The sequence below is a fragment of the Lithobates pipiens genome, unplaced genomic scaffold (genome assembly GCF_037356315.1).
Source record: "Lithobates pipiens isolate NorthernLeopardFrog02 unplaced genomic scaffold, aLitPip1_a1.2 Scaffold_18, whole genome shotgun sequence".
Taxonomy (NCBI): domain Eukaryota; kingdom Metazoa; phylum Chordata; class Amphibia; order Anura; family Ranidae; genus Lithobates; species Lithobates pipiens.
This window is the reverse complement of record NW_027507758.1, coordinates 370,032,041-370,053,310: the sequence shown is the minus strand read 5'-3', so window position 1 is coordinate 370,053,310 and position 21,270 is coordinate 370,032,041. Positions and strand designations below refer to the sequence as shown.

Genomic DNA, 21,270 nt, shown 5'->3' with positions numbered 1-21,270 from the left:
AGCCACAGAACCTGTGTAATTAATGTGTTTGGTTTTAAAGGGATGAGGTGGCAACCTTAGCCACCACTGATTATGTGTTTGGTTTTAATGGGATGAGGTGGCAACCCTATGTGTACTCCTGTGACCCACAAGAGAAGTATGTCCAATACTTCTCTTTTTTTTTTTTTTTTTTTTTTATGCATTTAGTTAAACTTTCGCTGGAGTTGAACTACAAGTAATTCTTTCTGTACAAGTCACCTATAATAGAGAATAGATATAGCGCCCTCCCATCACTTCCAATACATCAGCAGCAAGCTCGCTTTCCTGCGGAACTCGGAGCGTACGCTCATTGTTTCCGGGGGAAGGAGATCAGGACGGAGCCGGCGCTGTCATGGCTGCCTGACAACCGCACGGTGGAGCTGGATTGAGAGAGTCCTGAGCATTGTAGCGAAGCTGAAAGGTACAGAGATGCTGGGGGCTCAGAGCTCTAGCCTTGGCTGGAAGGAGGAATGAGTGCGGGCAGACATAGAGGGGTGGCCGGGAAGAGGGGGATACCGAGGCCTGAGGAGCGGGCCCGGCCCTCCAGTGGTGAGTACATGAGAGGTTCGGGGCCTGTAGTCCTCACAGAGGCTGGAAGGGCCCGGGACACAGCACAGTGTAATGGAGAGTGACAGCACTTGTCCTGGGAGCTTTCCTGTACAGGACGGGGGGGGCGGGCTCGGCTGTACTTTGCACAGCAGCCTTGTTCCTGCTTATGTCAGCCCTTCCTGCCGGGTCACTTTATTACTGCACAAGGCTCTTCCTCTACCATGTGCCCATTGTGTGCTTCTGTCTATCATCTATGGAGCTTCTCTTCTATCCGTAGCACAGTATAGCGCGTAGCAATTCAGCTGGACTTCTGTGACAATGAAGACATTTTACTACTCAGCTTCTTCAGCTCCTAATGAGTATCAGGAACATACTGCAGGTGGCTGTGAATGCTTGCCTATGTTCCTGACACTCCTTTTCACTAAGGCTACTTTCACACTGAGGCATTGGCTGTAAAGCGCTGCTATTTTTAGCGGCGCTATTCGGGTGCTTTAACCCCCCCCCCCCCCGCGCTAGCACCCGAAAGGGTTAAAACTGCTCGCAAAGCGGCGCTGCCCCATTGATTTCAATGGGCAGGGGCGCTTTAGGAGTGGTACACTGCTCCTACAGCACTGCAAAGATGCTGCTTGCAGGACTTTCTTTTCTTTTTTTTTTTTATTACCGTCCTGCAAGCGCACAGCTCCAGGAGAGGAGCGACAGGAGAGGCTCTTTACAAGCTTTTTTTTATCGCTGTAGCGCCTGTAAAGCGCCTCGGTTTGAAAGTAGCCTAAAGAAGCTTATCAACTAACACTTCTGCTTTGCAGCACCGGGGATCATTGGTTCCAATCCCAGCCAGGCGATTACCCACAGAGTTTGCATGCTCTACCTGCGTTTGTGTGAGCTTTCCCCAGGTATTCAGGTCTTATCTCTCACTAAAAAACACATGCCGGTAGATCAAGGTGGAATTCCTGCCTACTATAGCTATTCTTAAAAAGGCCCTGCCATCTTCCTACTACCCTGTGTGTGTAAAAAAAAGTGTATCCCTTTTTCAGCTCACTCTGGGTCATGTGATTGTGGGCTCCCCTGCGTCCAAGAGGCATTAACAATGGCTGGGAATGCCTGGAGCGTTGACCTCACCCATAGACTCCCATGTCCCTTCCATTGTCCGCACTCTCACATCTCACCTGCAGCCAGCTGCTCAATGACAGGGGAGCCAGAGCTGAAGGATCACGTGATTAGAGCTGGCTGAAAAGAGGTAAATGTACACACATTTTGAAGACTAGTTATGTTTAGGCAGGATTTCCATATTAAAGCACCACTAAACACTGCTGTGGCTCAGAAATTGTGCGAATTCAGCTGATCTCTGACAATTTCAAACTGGCAATGCAGCCTGACTTTGGGGGGCGATATGACAGATATCTGTGTGGGTTCCTGCACAGATGTCTATTAAAATTGCCCCTTGAAGTCGCCAAAAGTAGTACAGGAACTACTTTTAGGAATCGGTGCCATTGCTTGCAATAGCAGCCGACATGTCAAATCACATGCCAAATCGGGCCAATGTGGGTGAAATTATATCCTTATTCTCTAAATTATTATCTTTAGAGATCATCTGCTCAATGGTCCTGTAATCTGTATTTTATTTTTTATTTTTTTCTGTTTCTTAAAGCAATAGTAAACTGCAAAAAAAATATTTTTTCTGCAAATTTAAGAGCATAATGTGGTAGTATGTATCGCACTACCACATTATGAAAGCCTTACCTGAAAACAATGCCTTCCAATGCAGCGCTGATATGGTTCTCCCGGGGCTTCCATCTTCATCTGGTTTTCCTTCCAGGTTTGCGAGCGGCCACCGTTTGGCTGGCTGAGCCTCCATGATGTCACGCCTGTGCATGCACGTGGGAGTCACAGCCATGGCACAGCTATCTCTATGGACAGTACGCCATCCTTTGAGAGCGCAGTGCACATGTGCCAATGACATCACAAGCGCTGCTAAAGTAAATATCTCTTAAATGGTGCATATTTAGGAGATATTTACTGCACCTACAGGTAAGCCTTATTTTAGGCTTGCCTGAAGGTATAGATCATTAAAAGGCCTTTACTACCACCTTTAAGTGATTCTAAAAGCAGAAAGTTTTTCTATGCATTAAAGTAAAAAAAAAAATCTTCTGCTTGCAGCTCAGTCCCCTTTATAATTACCTGAGCCCCATCTCGATCCAGCATTGTGCATGAGAACAGCAGCCCCACTTCCCCTTATACTTGTCTGATCCCCATCTCAATCAAAAAATGTGCATGAGAGCAGCGGCTCTCCCTCCTCAAAGGCTACTGCTACTGTCAATCACAGCCAGTGAAGAAAGAGCTGGGGGTGGTGTTGAGTCATGCTTTGTATATCTATGGACACACAGAGGTGGCTCGAGAGTGAGCCCACTCGACTGCCCCTTTAGCAAGTGGTGTGCAAGGGGGGTACTCAATGGAGGGGAGGAACCAGGATCACCAGCAGGGGACCCTAAACGTAGGAGGGCAAAACCATTGCACAGAGCAGGTAAGTGTAATTGACAGCAGCGGGCACCACTGGCTCCTGCTTCTATCAATCTATCCAATGAGGACCTGAGACAGTGGCTGGAGCTGCTGGGCTTGTTCTTGTCGCTGGAACGATCGTGTTTAGGTAAGGAAAAAGGGGGCTCTAGGGGGCAGTTGCAGCACAGAAGGTTTTTCACCTCAATGCATTCTATGCATTAAGGTGAAAAACCATGAGGCGTTAAAACTCCTTTAAGGGTTTTCTTTCACTTTAAGAAAACATACTTGAATAGTATTTTCTTTTTTTTTAAACCAGAAATTAGTGTCACTTTAATTGTTTGTGTGATGGGGACCGTAGATTGTAAACTTAAGAGCATGAATGTACAAATATGTAATCGCTGCATAAATTGTCTCCACTATATAGATTCCTGTAATATTAAAAAGTTACTTGGATTAGTAATTTAACGTATTTAACATTCCTGAACATATCCAATTAAATGTCTTACTAGCTATAATCTTTTGAAATTTTGCTTCTATACTTTGTACTTAGAATGTCATTATTCTTTTTCACAGATCTTAGATTTATAGCTGTAGCATGGCAGGAGAACAGAAGCCATCCAGTAGCCACCTGGAACAATTTATTTTACTAGCCAAAGGCACTAAAGGTTCTGCGCTTCCAGCTCTAATTAACCAAGTATTAGAAGCCCCCGGCGTTTATGTGTTTGGGGAACTTTTAGATTTACCAAACGTGCAAGAGGTAAGGCACAGCCGTTGTAAAGTTGTTTGCTTTCATTTTTTTTTCTCTGGTAGAAACGTTATTGCTTATACTGGATATTGGTAGACTGAGCATCAGTGTTAATCGGTAATGTTAAAGCTGAATTCCAGGTAACAAAAATGTCTGTGTTAGTGATAAGTGGGGAAAAAATGTCCAGCAACATTGGTCCATGGGAAGAAAAATACTTGGTGTCATTGGTTAACAGGAGAGGGGGGGGGGGGGGGGGGGAAGCATGTCGTTGGAGGTTAGTAGGGGAAAAAATGGCTGGCTTTATACGGTGAAAAAAAAATTGCCTGCCATTATTGTTCAAATGACTGGTGCCAATGATCAGTGGTGTGGGAAAAACTTCATTGGTAGTTGGGAAAATGGTGTAGTATCAGTGTTTATAAAAAAAAAAAAATTGGAGTCTGTTTGCTGAAAAAATTTCCTGATGTTCGTGTTAGAAAGAAATGGTCTGGCATTAGTGGGAGAAAATAATGCCCCTATATCTGTGTCAGTGAAAGGAAAAAATGTGTCCCATTGGCTGTGTGTGCCCTTAGGTCATCTCCCTCCTTTCCCTCTTAACCCCCTCAGACCTTAGATCGGGCCCTCCTTTTAACCACTTCAGATTTTAGATCAGCGCTTGACAAACCCTAGGCACCATTGGGACCAGAAGTTTTGGCCTGGTGCCAGGGCTACTGCCCAAATGCTATCTACACCCCGTATGCCCCCCCCCCTTTCTATGTCACCTGGGCTCCGCTTGCCTATCTGTGGGCCCGCGACCAGCATAGCAGGTGCCACTAGGTAGAAGTGGAGGGAGGAGAGTGGCTACATGTCTTCTCTCCTCCCCTTTTAGTTGTTGACCCAGAAGTGACATAATTTCTGGGGCCCCCCCCATTAATTTTACTGGCCATCAAGGCCGGGCAAGAATTTAATTCAGTGCAATATGCATTGCATTACATTCAGTGGCACACAGGGGAGACATGCAGGATCTTCATAGACTCTGAATGTCTTGTAAAAGATAACCTCTCACCAAAATAAAATCATCATATAGGGGACTTTGTCCCCTATGTGATGGGGGGGGGGGGGGGAATTGTAAAATATTAGTAAGTTGCACATAAAAATGCCCCCCCAATAAAAAAATTGAGGCCCCCCCACATATACGCATGTACAAACGTATATGCACCTGGCGGGACACCTACGCCTGAAAATGTTGATTGCGATACACGTGTGCACGTCACAATGAGAGAAATAATTCTAGCACCAGACCTCCTTTTTGTAACGCTGAACTGATGACTCGTAGGGGGCTTTTAAAGCATTGCCTTTGGAAAATATAGGGTACTGACATGTTTTAAGCCCTTGTACACACGGTCAGATTCCGACAACCAAATCCGTCGGAGTAATTCCGATGGGTTAATTCCAGAAGAGGTCTGGAAGTGATGTTGCATACACACGGTTGGACAAAGTTGTCGGAAAATCTGATTGTACTTAACGTGATGACGTTATTTCGTTACGATGGGACTACGTTCAGGCTAGTAGCCAATAGCTTTGGTTTAGGAATTAGGTCTGAGCATGCGTGGCACTTTGTCCGTCGGAGTAGGCTACACATGATTAGAGTATGTCCGATCGGAGCATTTTGTCAGAAAATTTTACCGGCAAGTTGGAAAAGTTGGTCCGTCGGATATTCAGACGGAAACAGTCCGATGGAGACCACGCACAGTTGGAATATCCTACAAAACAGTCTGATAGGACACATTCCGTCGGAATCTCCGACCGTGTACAATATTACAGTAGTAATATTATATATAATTTTTTTTGTGCCCCCTAAAATTTACTCTTAATGTGATTATTGTTAGCTGCTGTAGCCATTGGCGATAATAAAATAAAAAATTGTACATGCTGATTGTACATTAGAAATAATGACATTACTATGTTGTAATTTTCATACGGTCATTTATGTGATCCAAAATGACAGCTAGGATTCCCCAGTAAATGTGGCAAGGGAGGAGGAGGAGGAGGATAAGCATGTAACACACATTAAAAAATTGCTTATATGTCTTCTAGAGTAGGTGCGTTATGAGAAAAGTCTATACTTGGTTAGGTAGCACCAGGGAATGCTCGGTATCCAGAAAAGTACAGGTTCCATTGTAAACGAATCATGCGCAGAGAGAAATGCAAGAACTTCTATTGTTAGCCTCATTTTGAATATGGTACTCTAGGTGACTGGCAGTCATGCTGATCTTTTTCTTTCATTCCTTGACCCATAACAAGCATGCAAACAATCTAATAAGACTGTTCCTTGTTTGTTTGATGCAGGTCAGTGAAATTATTCAAGCTGCTATCTCTGTACAACTTTAAGGGAAATCATTTTCTGAATGAGCATCCTTCATAGTTCTCTCAGTACATGTTCCCTTGAAACTTTTCACTGCCAGGCCATGTGCCTCACATTTAAACTCAGGTGGCCAGACTATTTTTGCAATGTTTCACTTTGTTTGTAAAGACACCCTCCCTCCCCCTAAACCATCTTCGATTTAAAAATGGACTAAAATCATTATTTGCACACACAAACACAATTAACCTTACAACATTTCCAATAAATGTAAAAGATTAAGTAGTATTGAGTTAACAAATAACAACAAATATTTGTAGATGTTAAATTGTCCCTTTTTGGGGAAAAAATCAAATAAAAAATCAAAGGTGTGCAAAACTAGAAATCGACTCTCTAAAAATATGGGGGTGTGCTGTATACTTATGTGTTGTGTGCTTTTTCCTGCTTCCTCATCAGTGTCACTGATTGGTTATTAGCAGAGAGACAGTGAGGTTTATTTACTAAAGGCAAATCCATTTTGCACTACAAGTGCAATGCAAGTGCACTTGGAAGTGCAGTTGCTGTAGATCTGAGGGGGACATGCAAGGAAAATAAAAAACAGCATCTTTGCTTGTACATGATTGGATGATAAAATCAGCAGAGCTTCCACTCATTTCAGATCTCCCCCCCCCCCCCCCTCAGATTTACAGTGACTGCACTTGCAGAGTGGATTTGCCTTTAGTAAATCAACCCCAGTGTTTCTTTGATACTTGTTTACTCGGAACACAAAAAAAGGACACAGTGGAGGTTAACAAAAAGCAAATCCACTTTGCACTGCAAGTGCACTCGCTCTAAATCTAAGGGGTAGATCTGAAATGAGTGGAAGCTCTGCTGATTTTACCATCCAATCATGTGCAAGCTAAAATGCTGTTTATTTTCCTTGCATGCCCCCCTCAGTTCTACAGTGACTTTACTTCCAAGTGCACTTTCAGTACAAAGTGGTTTTGCTTTTAGTAAATATCCCCCCAGTGCCTGTCTAGAAAGCAAGGCTGCATCATCAGATGTACATAAGTTGGTCCTCTGGGTACACGTGTGTATCTGTTTTATCTTTATCACTACTGGGAACATTTAGGAAACTATAGGTCTAAACAGACCCCTGATATTTTCCCTGTGGGATAGAGCGTAACAATGAGCTTATAGCAGAAGAGCATACCAATGGCTTAAGGCAGGCATGTCCAAAGTCCGGCCCGCGGGCCAGTTGTGGTCCGGTTTTGAACTGCCCGCCTGGTCTTTCTCAATTTATTGTGCTGCGGGATCAGGGCTGTCAATCAGCCGATCCCCGGCACTGTGAGAAGCTCCGTGAGCTTCAAAAGTGAAAGTAAAGTGCAGAGGATTGTGCTGTGCTTTCTGCTTCCCCCTACAGTGCAGTACCCGGCTGAATGAGGAAGCTGCAAAGGTACTGTACTACAAGCTAGATTAGTGTTAAAAAGGCTTTATTCGTGTGTGTGTGTGTGTGTGCGTGCACATGTGTCTGTATGTGTGCGTGCACATGTGTCTGTATGTGTGCGTGCACATGTGTCTGTGTGTGTGCGTGCACATGTGTCTGTGTGTGTGCGTGCACATGTGTCTGTGTGTGTGCGTGCACATGTGTCTGTGTGTGTGCGTGCACATGTGTCTGTGTGTGTGCGTGCACATGTGTCTGTGTGTGTGCGTGCACATGTGTCTGTGTGTGTGCGTGCACATGTGTCTGTGTGTGTGCGTGCACATGTGTCTGTGTGTGTGCGTGCACATGTGTCTGTGTGTGTGCGTGCACATGTGTCTGTGTGTGTGCGTGCACATGTGTCTGTGTGTGTGTGTGCACATGTGTCTGTGTGTGTGTGCGTGCACATGTGTCTGTGTGTGTGTGTGCGTGCACATGTGTGTGTGTGCGTGCACATGTGTGTGTGCGCGCACATGTGTCTGTGTGTGTGTGCGCGCACATGTGTCTGTGTGTGTGTGCGCGCACATGTGTCTGTATGTGTGTGTGTGTGTGTGTGTGTGTGTGCACATGTGTCTGGTTTTTTTTTTTTTTTTTTTATTGCACTGCACCAAAAGCACCCTATATTTTCCAATGTGTGGGGTACCATTAAGAATTAACGGTGCCCCCTAAAGTGCAGAGCATTCGTCTGTGTGTTGGGAACGAGTGCGACAAAGGCAAGCAAATTCTTGTTGGGCTGTGTATTAGTGCTCGGATGGACACACTTAGACCGAATTTTCAATGGTTCAAAGAATGTCAGCCAAAATGGTCGGCCCTCAGGCATGTTCACTTCATCAAATCCGGCCCACTTTGAAAAAAGTTTGGACACCCCTGGCTTAAGGTTTGCTAAGCTGGAAGCACTTCTGTCCTGATGAAAGCTTTATGTCCTTGGCAGCGAAAATATTAAACCCGTAGTACTGCTTTTTGAGGAGGTGTGATTTAACTCCTGATCTTATTTGCAGGTTGGTTTTCCACATTCTATTCTAGTGTTCTTTTTTTTTTTTTCAAATATAATTTTATTAAACACCAACAAAGGGAAGGAATCCCAGCAATACATAATGACTAAACAGAAGTACAGACAGAGAATAAAGAGCTTGTCACCCAAAACATTAGACGTTTATCCAGGATCAATAAAACAAGTCATGTTACATGCAGGATGAGGAAACTTGACGGCAACTAAGGGGCAGCTGGGTATTCTAAGCTTTGATGGTAGCCGGTTTCCCTCCCCACTTTTTCCATTTTCTGGTGAAAGTAGCGAGAGAGCGGGTGGGGACAGAAAAAAGGGGGGGGCAGCGTGGGTAGAACAAGAAGGATGAAGGGAGAGGTAGAGAGGGGAAGGAGAGAAGAAGAAAAAAAAAGGGGTGGGGGAGGGGGAAGGGGAAGGTTGGGGCAGGCTGACAGCAGCCAGGGCGCGGACGAGCACCACACTACCGAGAACAGGCCTTGGAGGACACAGGAAGTGCATGATCAATTAGGGATGCAGTAGAGTAGATGAAGATTTTCCATTGGGTCCAGGTTTCCACATATTTCTCATGTTTGTGTTGCGCCGTAAGGACCAGGTCTTCCAGCTTACTGACCTCCTCCACTCTCCTCAGCCAGTCCGCTACAGTGGGGGGGCAAGATTGTTTCCAGCGCAGGGGTATGCAGGCCTTCGCAGCATTGAGCAGGTGTTGAACATAAATATCCCATTTGTGTACAGTCCCCCCACATTTACAGGGTCTCAATTGTAATTGGACAAGTGAATATATTCATAAATAAAATGTTAATTTTTTAATTGTTGAGAATCCTTTACTGGCAATGACTGACTGCCTGAAGTCTGGAACCCATGGACATGACCAAAGACTCGGTTTCCTCCTTTCTGATGCTTTGCCAGGCTCTAACTACAGCCGTCTTCAGTTCTTTCCTTGTGGCTAAACACCAATGACCCAGTGCTACTGGAAGCCATGCATGTCCATGCCTCACACTGCCTCCACCATGTTTTACAGATGACGTTGTGTGTTTTGGATCATGAGCTGTTCCAAGCCTCCACGCTTCTATTTATTTTTTCTTCCCGTCATTCTGGTAGAGATTAATCTTAGTTTCGTTCGTCCATAAAATGCTTTTCTTTATCGTACATCATGGGACACAGAGCCTTAAGTAATTAATGGGTTATGGGCCACCTTCAGGTGTTGACACTGGTATACCCAATACAGGAAGTTGACTCCCCTATATAACCCTTCCTCCTTCCAGGAGTACCTCTGTTTTTTTCACCAGTGTCTAAGGTGTTGGTCACAAGTGAAGATGTGCTCTGAGGAGCTCCAGGAGGAATCCATGCTGGATTTAAAAAAAACCTCCACAACCGGATCCTTCCACGCCACTGCGGTCACAGGATGGTACCCGGGCCTCGTATAGAACAACAAGGTTTTGCCTGTAACGCTTCTCCTTGAGAGCTGAACCCTAGGAACCAGGACTTTTTATTTATTTTTTTTTGGTTTTGCTACATTACCTAAAGTTATCCTGAGGGGTGCTTTACAGTTCCAAAGGAGTAGAACCCCTATCAAAAGGGACCCGGTCTTTGAAAGTTTAATTACCCTGCCCGCCGTGATGGGTTAAATTTGGATCTGTCTGTTTACAGCAGTATCCTGCAGCGAGGAAAAGGTAGGAGAAAAGCTTAGGAACTGAAAAGTCCACCTATGAATTTTATTTTAATATATAATGTTGTAATGCCTTAAAACTCCTCTAGAGGGAGTAAGAATGTATATACCCTGTTGAACCTGTGCTACAACAAGCGCGTGTCCTAGCAGCGCGGGGCGGGGGGGGTTCTCCTCTCCTCCCAATTGGGGAAACTGAGTGGCTGGGGGTACAGGTACTATGTACATTCTAACAGTTTCTTAATTGCTATAAGACAGTGTGATAAACACTAATATCTGACAAACTGCTGAGTACCCCCTCGTGGTGTGCGGGGCGGTGTTTTGAGCTAAATGCAGCATGGCGGCTGCAGCCGCCTCCTCCTTCTGGCTGTGTCTCTCAAAGTCGTCCGCATGCATGAGGCTGACGTTTTTTCATTGAAGGAGGGTCCGGAAAGGGGCGTGGCTTAAACATTGGCGCCGTGTGTGGACTCTGTGCGCCGTGTGCTTTCCAAGGACGCAATCAGGTTTACACCTGAGGGGCTTAAAAGCTGATTCTCTGTGAACAAAAGGCTGTCTACCAGAGCAGCTGAAGCAAGGCTGCCACAGGTGCGCTGGAGCACGTGAGAGGGTTTACACAGGCATTTTCAGTACAGGAAAATACATTGTTTAGCATTAGTTTAATCTATGCTGCCATTGTTTTTCCTATTTTTTTTTTCCTGCTGTTGCTCAGCAAATAGAACAGTTCTTAGAGTGCCTCTGCTTTTGTGCTTTGCGCTATGGCTTCCAAGCTTATTACTAAGGCACCAAAGGTTCCACCCCCAGGCGCTGGGAACTCCAGCCATGCCTCCACACTGTCATCCTCTCCGGAGATACCAGATATTTCAAGCCAGGGGGGAGTCTTTGGAACCGATTGGTAGTGCAACTGCTTCTCACACTTCAGCCCCTGTATATGTGACTTAAGATGCATTTTCCTCTGCTCTGCAGGGCTTAGAAGGAAGATTAGCAGCTTTAATCGCATCCTTTATCCAAGGGGATAGGAAGCGTGCAAGATCCCACTCCAAACCCTTTACCAAGGCAACAGTGGGGACAAGATGAGGTATTAACCTCAGACAATAGAGGAAAAACAAGCCGATTGTTCCTCTGCTGAGGAAACGGCTGATGAATCAGCTTCACAATCTGAGGTATAAATCCGTACGGAAATGGTTTGTTCTACTTTCATGATACCCCTAACAGAGTTGGCTGAAGGTCCGGCTTCCTCTTTGGGTTCCTTGAAACCTTTACAACCTTTGCATGCTTTTCCAGTCCATGCATTACTAGAAAAGCTTATTTATGCTTTTCTCCCTCCAAAGAGATTCTGAGTTCTCTATCCCATGGAGGAAAAATTCACAAAAAAGTGGAAGGTTCCAGCAGTTGACAATGCGATTTCCAGTGTGAATAAGTCTAACTTGTCCAGTAGACGATGCACAAATGCTTAAGGATCCAACAGATAAGAGGTTGGAATTCCTGTTAAAATACTTTTTCCTTAGCAGGGACCGTTTACTATAGGTATCTTGTCAGTCCTTAAAGGACCAATTCAGAGGCTCTTGAAGAGCTCCCTGCACAACAGGCCCATTTGTTGGCAGAGTTACCTAAAGCATTATGATTTGCCATAGATGCTATGAAGGATTCTAATCACCAGGCGGCTTGCCTTGCGCTTGTGCTAGTACACATGCGTCGGACCCTTTGGTTAAAAGATTGGTCTGCCGAAGCACCTTGTAAGAAGCTTCTGACTAGTTTCCTTTTTAATGGGGAGTGACTATTTAGCAATGATTTGAATAAATACATCCAGACGATTTCTAGTGGCAAGAGTACTCTTGCCGGTCAAAAGAAAGTATAAACGTCCTTCGTTTTCAACAGATTTTTTTTATTTATTTATCTTTTCTTCTGCGCCAGGGGCATCTGCCTCTAAGCAGTGGCGATGGCCTCTGCCACTAGACTCTAGAGGAAAACCTCAGGGTCAAACCCAGGCACAATAGAAGACCTGGGGCCGCAAATCTGCAAAGCAGAATACTAAAGCCTAATCGCGAAGAGGCATCCTTCCTCACCAGTGTGGGGGGAAGATTTCTGAAATACTCAGAAGTCTGGCAAAGGGACATTCAGGACAGATGGGTGATCTCCATGGTGTCTGTAGGATACAAACTAGAATTTCGGGAGTTCCCACTGTCTCATTTCCTGAGATCAAACATTCCCAAAGACCTAGGGAAAAGGCAATCCCTGTTTCAAGCATTAGACCGATTATTGGCTCAGGAGGTGATCATACAAATTCCCACAGAAGAGCAAGGTTTGGGGTTTTATTCAAACATATTTACGATACCAAAACCAAATGGGAATGTCAGACCCATTCTAGATCTAAGGAATCTAAATCGGTTCCTGTAGATCCACTCCTTTCATATGGAGTCAATCAAGTCAGTAGTTTCCATCCTACAAGCAAAAGAACTTGTGCCATCCATCGGCATCAGAGATTCATATCTGCATGTCCCTTTATTTCCTGGTCACCAAAGATTTCTGCGGTTTGAAGTAGAACAACACTTTCAGTTTGTAGCCTTGCCCTTCGGACTAGCTACAGCACCCCGGGTGTTGACAAAAGTACTAGCCCCACCTCTAGCCAGGCTAAGGGCACATGGCATAACAGTCTTGGCTCACCTAGACAATCTGTTGTTAATAGACCAGTCAGTGACTCGCTTGAAGCAGAGTGTACGCATTATAACCAGTTACCTGGAAAGTCTGGGTTGGATCCTCAACCTAGAGAAGTATTTCTTGAACCGCGAAGAATGCTGGAGTATTTGGGCCTGATCATAGACACAGCCCAGAAAAGGGTGTTTTTTTTTTTTTTTTTTTTTTTTTTTTTTATATATATTTATTTTTTTCTGCTCCATACAAGAGCTGGTACTGATGGTTAGGTCAAAAAGAGATCCCTCAATTTGCCTTTGCATGAGGTTGTTAGGAAAGATGGGAGCTTCATTAGAAGCAGTTCCCTATGCACAGTTCCATTCGAGACTGTTGCAAAACAGTATCCTGTCTGCTTGGAACAAAATGGCCCAAGCTTTGGCCTTACAAATGCGGCTGTCCCCAAGAGGGTCCCAAAGCCTCAGTTGGTGGTTACTAACCCAGAATCTACTGAAAGAAAAATCCTTCAGACCAATTATCTGGAAAGTAGTAACGACAGATGCCATCCTCTCAGGCTGGGGAGCAGTACTAGAGTAAACGACTGTCCATGGGCAGTGGTCAAGATCTGAAAGAACCCTGCCCATCAACATCCTAGCAGTGTGTCTGGCTTTGAAAACCTGGATCTCCAGGTTAAAGATTTGTCCTGTCAGGATACAATCTGACAATGCCACAGCTGTGGCCTATATCGATGGCCAAGGGGGCACAAAGAGTCTCTCAGCTCAGAGAGAGGTGAACCATATTCTAACTTGGGCAGAAAATAATATCCCATGCCTATCGGCAGTTTTCATCCCGGTAGTAGAGAATTGGCAGGCGGACTAAAGTCGTCAGCAGTTATTCCCAGGGGAATGGTCTCCTCACCTTGATGGTGTGTGTGTGTGTGTGTTTTATTTTTTTATTTTTTTACGCCTGTTTGCCAAAGATGGGGGACTCCGGACGTGGATCTTCTAGCGTCCAAATTCAACATGAAGTCGGTCAGCTTTGTATCCAGGACAAGGGATCCATTCGCATGCGGAACAGATGTGTTGGTGACCCCGTGGGATCAGTTCTCACTGATCTATGCATTTCCCCCTATTCAATTGCTGCCACGACTTCTTTGCAGGATCAAGCTGGAAAGAAATCCAGTAATTCTGGTAGCACCAGCATGGTACGCAGAAATTCTAAAGATGGTATTGGAGGGCTCATGGCCCCTCCCACTAAGGCCAGACCTGCTCTCATAGGAGACGATATTCCATCCTACTTCACGAACGCTGAATTTAATGGCTTGGCTATTGAAACCCACATTCTGAGGAAGCGTGGGCTTTCCGGGTCGGTTATCTCAACTTTGATTAATGCAAGGAAGCCAGCTTCCAGAACTATATATTAGTTTGGAAGGGTTATGTTTGCTGGTGTGAATCCAAGGGTTGGCACCCTCGGAGATATATCCTAGGCATAATTCTTGCCTTTCTAAAATTAGGCGTAGAGATGAAGTTGGCCGTGAGTACTATTAAGGGCCAAGTCTCAGCCTTATCTATCTTATTTCAAAGACTGCTTGCTAGACATTCTTTAGTCCGGGGTTTTATGCAAGGGGTGATGCGGATTAATCCGCCAGTTAAAACGTCCTTGGGACTTGAATTTAGTTTTGACAGTGTTACAAAAACAGCCTTTTGAACCTATACAGCATCTTCCCTTTGTCTTTCTGACCAGGAAGCTGGTATTTTTGCTTGCTATATCCTCAGCAAGGAGTGTTTTGGAACTGGCTGCTCTTTCTTGTAAACAGCCTTAATTGATTATTCATGAGGACAGAGTGGTGTTCCTCCCTCGTCTAGGCTTTTTGCCAAAAGTAGTTTCAGGTTTTCACCTGAACCAAGATATTGTCCAACCATGTTCCAGGGGAGAAAAGTCACTACATTGTCTTGATGTGAGAGCAGTGAAAATCTATTTAAAGGCAACTGCTCAGATTCGTAAGACTGGTGTCTTATTTATTCTGCCAGAAGGTCCTAAGAAAGGTCAGGCAGCGTCCAAATCCATTGTTGATAAGTGGATTTGGCAAGTTATTATTCAAACTTATGATTTAAAGGGTGAGATTCCCCCTTTTTAAGTCAAGGCACACTCTACCAGAGTGGTTGGTGCTTCTTGGACAGTGCGTCACCAGGCCTCCATGGCTCAGATCTGCAAGGCTGCAACTTGGTCTTCAGTATGTATATTCACAAAATTTTATCAAGTGGATGTAAGGAGGAATGAAGATATCGCCTTTGGGTGCAGTGTGCTGCAGGCAGCAGTAGAAGTCCTCAGGTCTGGGGGTGCTCTATGGGTTGTGTCTCCTTCCCCTCATGTAGCATTGCTATGGGACATCCCATTAAGTAATTAAGGCTCTGTGTCCCATGATGTACGATAAAATAGGATTTTTATTACGGCTTTCCTGTAAAATCTTTTTGTTGGAGTACATCATGAGACACAGAGGTCCCGCCCCTCTTTTTAGGGGGTTTGTGTATTGCTTGGCTACAAAAACTGAGGTAATCCTGGAAGGAGAAGGGGTTATATAGGGGAGTCTACTTCCTGTATTGACTATACCAGTGTCAACACTTGAAGGTGGCTCGTAACCCATTAAGTAATTAAGGCTCTGCGTCCCATGAAGTACTCCAAAAAAAAGAATTTTGCAGGTAAGCCGTTATAAAAATCATATTTTCCTGAACTGGTCTGGCTTTTTTAGATGGTGTTTTTTGGCAAAGTCTAATCTGGCTTTTCTATTCTTCGGGTTTATGAATGGTTGCACCTTGTGGTGAACCTTCTGTTTTTGCTCTCGTGAAGTCTTCTCTTGATTGTTGACTTTGACAATGAAATGCCCACCTTCTGGAGAGTGTCCTCCTTGTCTTGATGTTGTTGTGATTAGGTTTTTCTTTACCATAGAGGATCCTGCGATCATCCACCACTGTTGTCTTCCGTGGATGTCCAGGCCTTTATGTTGCTGAGCTCACCTGTGCGTCGTTCTTCCCTTAGAATGTACCAAACTGTTGATTTGGCCACAACTAATGTTACTGCTATGTCCCTGCTGGATTAGTTTAACTTTGAAGCCTTACAGTGGCTTGTTTAACTTGCATGGACAGCTCCTTTGAAAGCATGATATAGGTTCACCGCTATAGATTCCAACTGCAAATACCACATTTGGAGCCCTTTCACACACTAGGTTTAGTGGCGGTTCACACTGGGTTTGCAGATGAGGCTTTTTTCAGGCGCTATTTTTAGCGCTAAAGCGCCTGAAAAACGCCTCCCGTATGAAAGGGGTCTTAAAACGAACTCCATGCCTTTTTTTACCTGCTTAATTGATGAAGAAATAACAGCGTAGCCCACACCTGGCCATGAAACCGCTTTTGTTTTATTTGTCCAATGACTTTTGGTCCCTTGAAAAAAGAGGGATTTGCTATGCTTAAGAGCTGTAATTCCTAAACCCTTCCTCAGTTTTGGTTGTTCATACCCTCAAACTAAACTTGAGTTTGTACTTTTAGCCCATATCCATTATACCAGGGCTCGACAAAACCCGGGCGCCAAGTCGCATTGGCGACTAGAATTAGCGACTGGCGCCTGAGGCAGCACAGCTGGGGGTATCCTGTCTCCGTGGACCCCCCCAGCGTGATTACGTCGGGCCGCGCGGCCGGTAATTGAGCCCCCGGCTTTGAGGCCTTCTGTGGTCCTATTCCTTCTGGAATCTGGCGCCCTCTTGTGGTGGCCGTTGGAATTACAACCATTAATGCCAATGGATCTCCTTCCATTTACTTAGAACACCTAAACATTACATATACATACATACACACACACACACACACACACACACACACTTTTTTTTTTTTTTTCTTTTTTATTCTAACACCCTAGACAGTAAAATGGTGGTCGTTGCAATGTCTGTCACACCATATTTGCACAGCGTACTTACAAGCGCACTTTTTTTGGGGAAAAAATTATTTATTTAATAAAAAAAAATAAGACAACAGTAAAGTTAGCCCAATTTTTTTTTTTATATTGTGAAAGATAATGTTACGCCGAGTAAATTAATACCCAACATGTCATGCTTCAAAATTGCGCCCGCTCATGGAATGGCGACAAACTTTTACCTTTTAAAATCTCCATAGGCGACGTTTAAAAAATTCTACAGGTTGCACGTTTTGAGTTACAGAGAAGGTCTAGGACTAGAATTATTGCTCTTACTCTACCGATCGCAGCGATACCTCACATGTGGTTTGAACATTGCTTTCATATATGCGTTCGCTTCTGCACGCAAGCTTGGCGGGACAGGGCGCATTTAAAATTATTTTTTTTTCTTATTTTAACTTTTATTTTTTATTTTTTTTCACTGTTCTTTTAAAAAAAAAAAATGTGTGTCACTTTTATTCCTATTACAAGGAATCTAAAAATCCCTTGTAATAGAAAAAAGCATGACAGGTCCTCTTATATATGAGATATGGGGTCAGAGAGACCTCACATCTCATATTTACACTAAAATGCAATTTAATAAAAAAATCGTCATTTGAAAAAAATAAAACAAATAAAATGTCCCTCTAGGAGCTATGAGCAATGACTTGGAGACAGGTGGGGGGCTGGGGGCGCTATCTTCCCCTCACTCGTCTCCATGTCAGGCCAGGGACAGGTCCAGATCGCCGTCACGGACCTGGCTCCTAACTTTTTTAGCTGGCTCCTAGATTCCAAGAAAATTTGTCAACCCCTGCATTATACAACTAGCTTGAATGTTTTGGTAAATACCTGGAAAAATAAGTGTGTGTGTGTGTATATCTCTTATTTTATTTTATATTGTATTCCGCTGGATGGATGCAGTATAGATTCCTTGCCAGTTTTCACTGAGAACCAAGCGATAAGACTGCTGATTGTTCAGTTCTCTCTCCTCTGCTCTAAGTAGAGAGTGGTGACTATCAGTCACCGGCTCTCTGCTCTCCCCTTCAGCGCTGGGCTGTGGAGGAGGTGGGAGCAGCTGGCAAAGTCTCTCAGCAGCATGCTGAGGCTAAGCCAGCTACCCATCCAGGAATCTGGGTGAATCCTGGCTGTAAAGTTGGGATCTTTCCAGAGCCTGGACCAGCTGAATGATGCCAGCTGACAGGGGGGCCTTTGGCCAATGTTGGCTGAAAATGGGTCACAGAAGTGCAGAACGAAGTGCACTCATGTGATCCATAGTAGTAGGGGCAAAATAGCTCTGGCTATACTTTTTCCTTTTAACTACTCAATTGTGGACACTGAAGGCTGCTTTCTAATTGGATGCAGTAGCAAGTGGCAACAGGCATCACGTCTTCTTGCAGACTGGGATTTTTTTTAAATATAGATATTTTCTAGGATTTACTCTTTGCTCCGATAAACTATCAACAACTGAAAGCGAAACCTTGCTTTGCCATCTAGATCCTTTGAAGGATTTTAGTGAGAACCATATAATATTATTAATAATAATTGTGTGTTATTTATATATATATATATATATATATATATATATATATATATATATATATATATATATATATATATATATATATATATATATATATATATATATATATATATATATATATAAAAAAAATTTTTTTTTTTTTTTTGGGAGCTGCCAGCCCAAACCTTGGATGGCAGAAGCTGGTGATGGAAAGCCAATTGCACGCTGGACATCGGGCTTTCTCAGTGTGTGGTGGAGATCATGACTCAGTATTCATTAGGATCGTTAGCTGCCATTGGAATGCTACTTGCCAGAGGAGTTTATCAATTTTACATGTTTACTGGATTAGTAATTTATGTAATTTTGTGCAGGTTTACATGGATTTGAATTGTATGTAATTGTGTACTTGCATTCGTTTTATTTATACTGGCTTTTTTTTTTTTTTTTTATAAAGTTGGCTGATGGTCCGCATTCTGGATACCTGCAGCTCCTCAACTTGTTTGCATATGGAACGTATCCAGATTATGTTGGTAAGAACTACTTCATTTACATTCTATAGATGAGACAGCATCTATTCCCTATATGTATTTTTTTTTTTCCCCTCAGGATGGCATCTGGGGTTATAACTTTCTCAGTGTAATATAGCAGGACCCCCCCCCCCCCCCCCACAATATTGTCCATAAATGTGCATACAGCAGCAGAAATATTAATATTTGCACACACACTAGCCTTATGTACAGTTCTGTTAACCTAACTCCTCCATACCTCCCCTCAATGCATTTAAACATTGCCAAGATATCATGGTTTATATAGATATGTCTTTTTTTTATATAGCATCATTCCTAAATTTATGACCACCTAATATTGAGTAGGTCCCTGTTTTGCCCTATCAACAGCCCTAACCTATTGAGGCAGGTATGCTGTGGTATCTGGCACCAAACTGTCGGTTACAAATCTTGTAAGTTGCGAGGCAGGTCTTCCATGGACGGCCATCCCACAGATGCTCAATTAGGTTGAAATCTGGAGAATTTAGAGGTCAACAGCTTGAACTTGTTGTATTCCTCAAACCATACTTGAGCCATTTTTGCAGTGTGATAAGGTACTTTATCCTGCTGAAATGGCCACTGCCTTCAGGCAATAATGTTTCCATGAAGGGATGTACTTGGTCAGCAACAATGTTTAGGTAGGTAGTAAATAATAAGTAACATCCACATGAATGAGCAGGACCCAAGGTTTCCAATATACAACATTGCCCAAAGCATCACACTACCTCCCCTGGCTTGTCTTCTTCCCGTGCTGCATTCTTGTGCCATCTGTTCCCTAGGTAAGCAATGCACACACACCCAGCCAGCCAGATTATATAAAAGCAACAGTATTCATTAGACTAGTCCACCTTCTTCCATTTCTCTGTGGTCCAGTTCTGATGCTCACATGACCATTCTATGAGGAAGTGAGCTGTAATGTGGATAGAGGAAGGCTTGTGGATGTAGTGCATTTAGATCTCATCAAAGCATTTACTACAGTACGCAATAAACAATTTGCTTACAAATCAAGGTCTGTTGGCATTTCACAATGGTGTATGTACCTGCATAGCAAACTGGTTAAAAGAGCATGTCCAGAGGGTATGAAAAAGAGCTTATCATATGAATGGTCTGGAGTTTGTAAGTGGGATACCCCAAGGCACTGTCCTGGGAAAAATACTTTTTAACTTGTTCATAAGCGATATTGAGATTGCTATAAATAGTTCATATGCGATGTTTGCTGACAATACAGTGCAAAACAGTGATAATGTTACAAGGGGATAAAGCAACTTTACAAGAAGACCTACATGGAAAATGAGCTCTAATATATAAAAATGTAAAGTAATGCACTTGAGGGCTAAAACTATGAATGCAAGGTTAGAACCCCTAGGGAGATCAAGGATGGAAAAGGATCTGGAGGTCCTAGTAGATCAGTCTCAGTAAAAGCATGCAATGCCAAGCTTTAGCAAACACAGCTAGCAAACTATTCGCATACATTTAAAAAGGGGATTTACTCAGGAGATAAGACTATAATTCTGCCACATCTGGAATATGCTGAGCAGTTCTGCTCTCCAGTCCTCAGGAAGGATGTTCTGGAACTGGAGAGACTCCACAGAAGGGTAACAAAGCCAATAAGACTGGAGAACCTTTTTGTTATGAGGAACGATTACAAACATTAAACTTGTACTCCCTTGGAGAAGAGACGCTTAAAGCGGGAGTAAACCCAGATTCAAAAAACACTTGCATTCCCGGCATGCCGGAAATGCTAACTTTCACATTTTGTGCTCTCAACCAAACTTTCAAACCATCCAATGGCTGGTGTCATAACTGATCACGTGCAGCATTATGGCAGTTGAAGAATTATTGGGCCAAGATGGCAGCTTCATGGACTGAAAACGATAGGAGGGTTTACTTCCACTTTTAAGTGGAACCCATAACAACTTGATAAATGTTCTTTAGCAATGCTCCCAAAATTAGTGTGTACCGTAACTTGCCTCCAGCATTGCTCCTGTTACTTCTTCCTGAAGGCCCTGGGCAGCTGTAAATCTTTAGGCTGTCAGCAGATTGGTCTCTACATTTTTGGCACTGTGCTAAAAAATAGAGAGCTACTGAGTAGGTGCAGATCAGCAGGACTGATTTTCTAAATAAAGTTCAACTTTTAGAGGACATGATTACAATATACAAATATCTAAATGTTGATTCTAGCATAGGAAGAAAAACATTCAGTCTAATGCCTCGTACACACGTTCCGATTATCGGATGATAAAAATCGCTTTTGGATTGATCATTCCATAATCTGATCGTTGGAACACAGCTTTCGACAGCTGATCACAACAGTCCGTCCAACAAAATCCGAAGGGACAAGCGAGAGAACCTTGCTCGGGCAACAAAGGAC

The 21,270-nt window shown here is 43.7% G+C and overlaps 1 protein-coding gene across 2 annotated transcripts in view; it reads left to right on the top strand.

The window, feature by feature from the left end:
* The first annotated feature begins 302 nt into the window (after positions 1-302).
* The window catches only part of COPS7B (COP9 signalosome subunit 7B), a 43,816-nt gene continuing 22,848 nt past the window's right edge, over positions 303-21,270 (top strand). Inside the window, exons 1-3 of one of the 2 annotated variants that reach the window (XM_077487666.1) lie at positions 303-439; positions 3,634-3,817; positions 18,809-18,884. In XM_077487666.1, coding sequence (XP_077343792.1) covers positions 3,656-3,817; positions 18,809-18,884 — 238 coding nt within the window. In that variant the 5' untranslated portion in view covers positions 303-439; positions 3,634-3,655. Of the gene's footprint in view, positions 568-3,633; positions 3,818-18,808; positions 18,885-21,270 lie in introns of both variants that reach the window. The other variant, XM_077487667.1, reaches the window with a different exon arrangement.